We start from the raw sequence: 8897 nt of genomic DNA, 5'->3' as shown, positions 1-8897 counted from the left end.
CAAACATTTTGGAGAAACAGGCCTCTGTGATCCCTCCTGCTTTTTAGAATTTCCTTCCCAAAAGGCCTCTTTAAATCAGAATGTAGGCTGTCCTTACCCAGTAAGAACACTTTAATTTTGCTTAATAAACACAACCCCGATTGGGTCTGTCCATCACTTCTAAGGTAACCTAGGGCCACACAGGTTAAGGCAGGCAGGCGACTGCAGCCTCACAGCCTGGCCTGCAGCTCTGTCCAGGCTGCACGTCAGGGCAGGCTTCTCTTATCCGGCTCCTAGCAGGACTGCACGTACTCCATTCTGTTCAATGAACACAAATTGGGAACCCTCTCTCCACTTCCCAGCTCACATGGCTCCTTCCCCACTGTCTGTCTTTCTCCCAACTAAGCACAGTTCAAACAGCAAAGAGCAATGACCAGATGCAGGCAGGGCAGTAGGAAACCCTGAAATCAACTCCATCTCTTACACCCAATGTGAGAGACTTTCTTGACTTTAGAAAGGTTGGTAGAGAAAGAATTTTGTCTACTCCAAAGAGATTTGTTAGATTTTTTAATAAGAACATGGAAATCCCAATCAGCCCTTCAATAAAATTAAAATACAGAAAGTGAAATTAAAAGTATTCTACAATAAATGACTTTTATTTAAAAAAAAAAAAAAAGAAAGTAACTGTGAACATATAAACAAGGCTGCAGGGTAGTACACCTGGAAAGAGACACATTTCCCAATGCACCTATGGGCCAATGAATTCTATCATTTCCAAGTAAATCCTTAATAAAAACTCCACTGAGTTGGAAAGCTTTGCTGAAAATATTCTAGACAAAACTCCAAAAAACAAAAGCAAAACTTCTTTATATTGGAGATCAAACTTTCCACCCCGTTTGGACACACATGAGGAGTCCCAAGGGAACGCTGGTAATTGGTGACACAGCTCCTGGGGTCAGCAGTTGGCGTGCAGGGAACACTCCGAAGCTCAGACATGATGCAGTTCTTTCTCAGATGACCGCTCCCTCAAGATAAGACTGAGAAGGACGCGGAGAAACTAAAAAACTCCTAATAAAAAGCCAATTCTTTTAAATCACGCTTTGGCTGATTTTGTGCTATAAGGGGCAGCTGATTTCTAAAAATCATATTTCTTTTCAAAGAGTTTTATCGAAAGGAAGACTAACTGTAATGTGCCTTTCCTCACAGTCCAGGAAAACAACTGTTATTTCAAAAGTTCTAAAAATATCTACTTTCATGAAATAGTAACTATTTCACTACAAACCTATTTTTCACTAAATACACATTTCCTAATCCTGGAGCCTCCTGGGAAAAGCAGTGGGCTCTCCCTGGGTCCTGAAGACTCCGGTATTCATGGAGAGTACGGGAAGGGCTGCACCCCCATCTCCTAGGATGGGCTAGGTCAGAGGTCATGTGTGGAGACACTGCCAGGCTCCCACCAGGCACAGTAAGTCATCACCTTACTTTACCAGTTATGACTTCCTCTGCCTCCAAACACATTCCTAGTTAGCTAGGCACAAGAGGAACAGAAAAGGAAGGTGTGCCCACATTCCTGGTTTCCATGGTCTCAAACCAGGAGAATGTGCAGGAGAGCCCAGCGATGTTCAAGCAACCTGGATTCCCAAAAGGCCACTGGATGGGAATGTGGCACCCTTGGCTTGAGTCTGAAACTGTGTGTCAACAGTGCGACTTGCTTGTGTCACCCTTCAGTGTGGAGGCAGCACAGAAAGAGCGGCTGGAGAGTTTGTAATACTGACCACGCTGGCTTGGGGAAGGGCCTCCGCTCCTGCAGAGAACCCTGCCCTTCCCTGCTAAGTGTTGTGAAAGGCCTGCTTGACAGGAGAGCTCGAAGTTTCCCCAGGCTTTAGGACCTTGCGAGTTTGGATTCGTGGGCCTTGAGAGTGCCGACAGCGTCTTTCACTGCGTGATATATGATGTTCTTCACCTGGAGAACAATCAGCACTGTCAGTTCACGGCAGCAGCTCACAGCCGCACAGCTAAGTCCTACAGTAACTGTGTGCTTCCTAAACCACCTCCACAATGAACTATCAGTCCTGCAGGATGTGAAATCACAGAGAAGGCTACACAGCCACCGTGCTCAGTAGGTGCTCAACAGTGTAACTACGGTATTTGGTGGAGGATTAGTTCATCTTTGCCATGATCCTATGAAGTATATTTTATTGAGAATCTTGTTTACAGATGAGACCCTGAGAAAATCAAGTTCGAGCAAACTGAAGCTGGGCATGGCGGCACTTGTCTATAATCCCAATGGCTGATGCCAACCTGGAACAGACCAAGACCTCACAGCAATAATCAGTGGAAGTGGGTGGCTGAGTGGTTCTCTCCTTCCACCTTGTGGTTCCAGGGAGTAGAGCCATCTTGCCAGCTCCTCCTCCCCCTTTGAAAAACAGGGTCTTACTACTTAGCCAAGGCTGGCCTCTAAACTATGAGCCTTCTGATTTAGTTTCTCAAGTAGTGGGATTACAAGAATGTGCCACCAGGTCCAGAGCCTATGTGTTTTTTCTAATTTATCTAAAAGAAACATATTTTGCATGTGATATTGGAAGAAGTTATTAAAATATGGTGTCAGGCTAAAGACACCTTTTTTTTCCCCCCCCAAGACAAGGTTTCTCTGTATAGCTCTGGCTGTCCTGGAACTCACTCTGTAGACCAGGCTGGCCTCGAACTCAGAAATCCGCCTGCCTCTGCCTCCGAGTGCTGGGATTAAAGGCGCCCGGCTAAAGACACCTTTAAAAAGGACTGACCAGAGACTGTTTTCTAAGGAGGGAAAGAAAAAGGAGGACACTGGCGCTGTCATAATGCTGCTGCTGTAGACTGGACGTGCATGTGTGTGCATACACATTACACTTTGCTTCACAAACACTGGAGGCTTTGTGAAGGCGTACAAGATACCTTACACCTCTACTGATCCTTTTCTCTTAACAAAACCACACTGTGTACCATCAGATTTGTGCTAGGGAAAGTTGCCAATGAGACAAAGCTCATTTAAAGCTTACTTTAACATGGATAGCAACCGACAAGTCAAATAGTACAGCATGTCAGATGGTGAAGTCATTACAGAAAAGAGCAAGTGACCAATGGGACCTGGAGCATCAGCAGAGGTGATGCTGATGCTGCTCTCATATCATTTTAGAATTAAATTTAGGTATATTTTATTGTATTGTATGTCTGCATGTCTACCATACATGAGCCAGTGCATGCAGAGGCCAGGGGAGGGCATCAAATCTCCTGGAACTGTAGTTAACAGGCAGTTGTAAACCCTGGTAAACAAACCCAGGTTCTTTGTGACAACAGCATGTTGGTTTTTTTTGTTGTTTTTTGAGACAGGGTTTCTCTATATGCCAGGCTGGCCTCAAACTCACAGATCTGCCTGCCTCTGCCTCCCGAGTGCTGGGATAAAAGGCGTGCGCCACCACGCCCGGCTAAATGCTAGGATTGAATATATGCGCCACCCCCCCCCCCCTCGCTAGCATGTGTTCTTAGCTCCTAAGCCATCTCTGCAGCCCCAGCCTCTATAAAATAAAAGGAAGTGAAAGGGGAGAAGAGTTGGCTCAGTGGTTAAGAGCACTGGCTCCTTTTCCAAAGGACCTGGGTTCAATTCCCATCATCCACAGGACAGCTCACAACTGTCTATAACTCCAGTTCCAAGGGATCTGGCACCCTCCTACACAAATACAAGCAGGCAGAACACCAATATACATGAAATAAAAATAAATAATTTACAAAAAGAGTAAAACGACAGGCTACAGTTGAGACCTGTAGAGGTGGGGATGATAAGTACATTTGTATTGCTTCTATGTTAATATGATTATACTTTGTATAAAAATATCTCTCTGCACCAATCTGCAGACTAAGGAACATGTTGTCTGAGGCCCTATGCAGGGACAAGCTCAAGTTTCTTTCTTTCTTTCTTTCTTTCTAGCTCAAGTTTCTTTCTTTCTTTCTTTCTTTCTTTCTTTCTTTCTTTCTATTTATTTATACAGGGTTTCTTTCCTTTCTTTCTTTCTTTCTCTTTTCTCTTTTCTCTTTCTTTCTTTCTTTTTCTTTCTTTCTTTCTCTTTCTCTCTCTCTCTCTCTCTCTCTCTCTCTCTCTCTCTCTCTCTCTCTCTCTCTCTCTCTCTCTCTCTCTTTCTTTCTTTCTTCAGGGTTTCTCTGTATAGTCCTGGCTGCCTGGCTGTCCTTGAACTCAGAAATCCTCCTGCCTCTGCCTCCTCAGTGCTGGACTGCCTGGCTCAAGTTCAAGTTTCCTGACCACCAGAAGATACCCTTGTCAAAGTGTGGCTTCACCAAGTTTAATGCAGATGAACCTGAGGAAGTAGTAGCTGAGAAGCGCTCACCCTCAAAGGCTGTAAAGGCCAAACCTTTCCCCAGCTATGTTCCTCAGACGAGTGCAGGGCTGCTACGCGGGGAGCCTTCTGCTGCAATAATGAACGAGGGATACCTTTCTCCTACCAATGATGTCTATTAATAAATCTCAGATCCAATGGAAAAAAAAAAGTTTGTGACTAAGCTGGGCCTGCCAGCACAGGTTTCACTAGTCCATGCTACTCCTCAACTTGGAAGTAGGAGATTACTCAAGTGCGAGGCCAGTCTGGATAGCTTAGCAAGAACCTGTCTTGAATTCAGTCTGATACAGCTCCATAGGAGCATGTCTGTCTACCGAGTGCACAACTGCATATTTGGGTCCCAGCACTGTTAAAAAAAAGTTCAAGGGCTGGTGAGATGGCTCAGTGGGTAAGAGCACCCGACTGCTCTTCCGAAGGTCCAGAGTTCAAATCCCAGCAACCACATGGTGGCTCACAACCATCCGCAACGAGATCTGGCGCCCTCTTCTGGAGTGTCTGAAGACAGCTACAGTGTACTTACATATAATAAATAAATAAATCTTTAAAAAAAAAAAAAAAAAAAAGAGTTTTAAAAAAAAAAAAAAAAAAAAAAAAAAAAAAAAAGTTCAAAGGAACAAGCATCCTCCTTCCCAAATAAAACCTCCTACAGTGTTAGTGTTGTCCCCTGACCAGGAATGTAAGTCTACTCAGTTAACACTAGAAATGGAATTATATTGGACATAGTAGACCCTTACCCATAAACAACACTCAAGTAGCCCAGGTTGGCCTGGAACTTGTGATACTTGCCCCGCTTCAGCTGGGTTATATGTATCAATTAGATCATAAGAAGATCTAGAGCAGAAGAGCTGGAAGTAGGAGGGTTAGGAGTTCAATGGTTAGGTATCTCTTCCTGAGAGGAGGCCTTTAGATGCCTGACAGTTCCCCCGAGTCCTTTCTCTACCAGAACACATCTATGAGGGGACTGTGATTTGCACTGTGAGCTAGACGAAGGAGACATTGCTTACCTGTAGCTTATCCTCATGATTGGTGTGAGTGTTGGAGAGATGCCTGAATTCCTGAGTCAGGCGGAAACAGTGCTTCACGTGCTCTGGAGATACAAAGTCTTCTGCTACTTTTATGCAACTGTACAGATTGTGAACCTGGGATGAGGAAATGTAGACCAGAGTAAAACAAACACAATCTCCTCTTTTTTCCTTCTTCCTTCTTTTCTTTCTTTCCTCTCCCCCACCCTTTTTTTTTTTTTTTTTTGGTGAGACGTGTTATGTCTCCCATACTGGCTTTGAGCAATCCTCCTGACTACAGCACACGCCACTGTGTTCTGTTAATACTACAAAACATGAGTATACATTTAAAAACAAGGGCTAGAGGGTATGGAGAGATGGCTCAGAGATTAAGATACTAGATGCTTTTCCAGAGGTTCTGGCTTCAATCCCCAGCAACCTTTTGGTGGCTCATATCCATCTATCATGAGATCTGCTGCCCTCTTCTGGCATACAGGCATACATGCAGGCAAAATGCTGTATACATAATTAATAAAAATCTTTAAAAAGGGGTTGGGGTTGGGATGGGGGAGTCTGGTAAAATGGAGATGGCTTGGCAGGTATATGTGCTTGCCAGCAAACCTGGTCGCCTGAGTTTGATACACAGAATCCAATGGTGGAAGGAGATGACCCAACTACTGCAAACTGCCCTCTAACCTACCACCCACGCACACAGCTTTATTCTCAGTATTAACAAGGCAGAAACAGCCTGATCTCTATGAATTTGAGGCTTGCCTGGTCTCAGGAAAGTTGATTTTAGATCCCGCTATTTATAGCTAAACTAGAGAGGAAAAGGAACCACCCAAGCCCATGGAGCTCTGGAGCCAGTCTTGCCAGCACAGCCCACCTGGTGCGGGGCTCCAGCAGGGATGAAGACAGCGTCACCCAGGAACTGCACAATGGCCCAGCCTTGCACACCATACTCTTCAAAGAGTCGCTTTCGGAGGATCTGGTCCAGATACCAACTTTGGTCATGAATTGGGTCATGATCTGGAGGATTCTCTTGGCCTTGCTCTTCTCCAACCTGAAATCATGATCACGATCCAAAAATGGAAGAATTAAGAGAGAGTAGTCCTTCTGTACCCAGTTTCTACAGTTTCATTTACACATAGGCTATTGTGCTCTAAACACACTACATAGAGAAGTCCAGAAAGAAGTCAACACTTTAAAATTGTGTGGTACTCTTCTGGTAGTGTGGCAGACTCACTGTCCAGCTCTACTTTTTACTAGACACGTGTCACCCTTATCTAGGACAGCTGTCTTTCAGGCCCTGGCATTTAGTCACCTAACAGCTGTTCCAGTTAAGACAGGTACCAAAGTTTCCAGTACCCTTTATGTAATGCTGGCTCCAAAGGACAAAAGCATGATGGCAAATCAAAAGCTCTGTGAGCCACGTTCTCTGTGAGCCACGTTCTCTGTGAGCCACATTCTCTGTGAGCACGCACTGGGAGAGCTGATGAAGGAGGTGGTGGCAGGCAGGGTCACAAGTTTGAGGTCAGCCTGGGCTACACATAGCTGGGGACTGGTAGCAAATATGCCTTTATCCCAGAACTTGGGAGGTAAAAGTAGGTGATTCTGAGTTCAAGGCCAGCCTGCTCTACAGAGTGAGTTCTAGGACAGCCAGGGCTACACAGAGAAACCCTGTTCCAAAAAACCAAAGCTAAACAAAACCCAAACAAATGCTAACTTTTTTGTTTGTGTATGTTTGGTATGTTGTAGTACTATTGTTGTTCTCTTACTGTACCTCATTATGTTAAAATTTATTACCAGTATGCATGTATAGAAAAGATAGATATAGGATACCTACTAGGGTCATGGAATATATTATCCTTTAAACACACAAAGAATATGAATATTTTCCTTATTTTGTCGAACATGTGTGAGCTCAGGCCCCTTGGGCATTTTGGAAAGAGGCTTCTTGGCCACTCAGTCCTTTCTTCTTCCCTCCCCACAGTGCTGCAGACTGAACCAGAGCTGTATACAGGCTAGATAAGCACTCTACAACTTTTAGCTACAAACCTTGCTCTTGTTTGATTCATGTATTGTAGTCTTGGCTGTCCTGGAACTTGCTCTGTAGTTCAAAGAACAAAGGGCCTCTAATTCTAAGATCCACCTGCCTCTGCCTCCCAAGTGCTGGGATTAAAGGCCTGCACTACTAGACTCACCCGAAATTTATTATGTGCTTTATCATGAGTGGTCAATTTGCATATACTGCTGCATACCAAAAGAGGGCATGGAATTCCATTACAGATGGTTGTAAGCCACCATATAGTTGCTGGGGACTGAACTCAGGACTTCTGGAAGAAAAGCCAATGCTCTTAACTGCTGAGCCATCTCTCCAGCCCTTGTGTGTGTGTTTAAATTTTTTTTTTTAAAAAGACTATTTTATGTGCAAAATGTTTTGCTTGCATGTATAATGTAAGCTCAAGTACCACATTTGTGCCCAGAGTTCAGAAAATTTACAAATGACCATGACCATTCACATGGATGTTGGGAACTAAAGCTGGGTCCTTTGCAAGAGCAAACAAACAATGCTCTTAATGCTCTAGCCTCGTGCTCTTACTTTTTTTTTTTTTTTTTTTTGGAGCTAGGGTCTCTCTATCTCTGCAGCCCAGGTTGGCCTCTATGATCTTCCAGACACAAGCAAGTGTCAAGTGCTACAATCATAGGTGTGCACTACCATGCCCTGTGTGAATAGGTCTTTACTGGTAACAGACTTCATACCAAAGACCACGGTGGGTGCCCAGCCCAGCCCAGCCCAGCCCAGCCAGAGGCACACCTTCCGGAGCAGCTCTCGGATCTTCTCTGCATCCTTCGCTGCATAAATGTGCCATAAAGCCCCTGGCTTCTCTTTGCCGTCATGAATCCTCTGCTTGGTCACCTCATCAGCATCTCCCTCATCAATAGTTTTGAGTACTTCTGAAAAGAACAAAGTGTTGATGTCAAGTAACCAGTCTAATATATAGGCCAAAAAAATAAAAATAAAAAATCAAAAACAAAAAACTGATTTAAAAAAGTTTGGCCTAAATTCTTCTCTGTCTAGTAAGATCATAAATAATCAAGAATCAAAACTTTCTAGGTATTGTGGAACACACGTGGAACACACTTTTTTTTTTTGTTTTTTTTTTTTTTGTTTTTGTTTTTCGAGACAGGGTTTCTCTGTATAGCCCTGGCTGTCCTGGAACTCACTTTGTAGACCACGCTGGCCTCGAACTCAGAAATCCGCCTGCCTCTGCCTCCCGAGTGCTGGGACTAAAGGCGTGCGCCACCATGCCCAGCGTGGAACACACTTTTAATCCCAGCACCTGAGGAAAGACAGGCAAATCTCTGTGGAATTTGAGCCCAGCCTGTTATACATTGAGAGACCCTGTTTGCTTATTTATTCTTTAAATCAAAACTCATATTGGGGATGGTGAGAAGGCTCTTGCTGCCATGTTTGATGACCTCAGTTGGGTCCCAGGGACCCACATGGTAGAAGGAAAGAACCAATTGG

At 44.3% G+C, this 8897-nt stretch overlaps 1 protein-coding gene across 2 annotated transcripts in view; it reads right to left on the bottom strand.

The window, feature by feature from the left end:
• Positions 1 to 530: 530 nt before the first annotated feature.
• Kdm3b (lysine demethylase 3B) overlaps positions 531 to 8897 on the bottom strand; it is a 60644-nt gene continuing 52277 nt past the window's right edge. For both annotated transcript variants that reach the window (XM_021150261.2, XM_085833606.1), the window contains 4 exons: positions 8184 to 8323; positions 6252 to 6428; positions 5369 to 5503; positions 531 to 1942 (listed from right to left, as the gene is read on the bottom strand). In XM_021150261.2, coding sequence (XP_021005920.1) covers positions 1862 to 1942; positions 5369 to 5503; positions 6252 to 6428; positions 8184 to 8323 — 533 coding nt within the window. In that variant the 3' untranslated portion in view covers positions 531 to 1861. The remainder of the gene's footprint in view (positions 1943 to 5368; positions 5504 to 6251; positions 6429 to 8183; positions 8324 to 8897) is intronic.

The sequence above is a fragment of the Mus caroli genome, unplaced genomic scaffold (assembly GCF_978045245.1).
Source record: "Mus caroli unplaced genomic scaffold, Mus_caroli_1 scaffold_19, whole genome shotgun sequence".
Lineage (NCBI taxonomy): Eukaryota > Metazoa > Chordata > Mammalia > Rodentia > Muridae > Mus > Mus caroli.
Note: the sequence above shows the minus strand (reverse complement) of the source record. Positions and strands in the feature narration are given on the sequence as shown.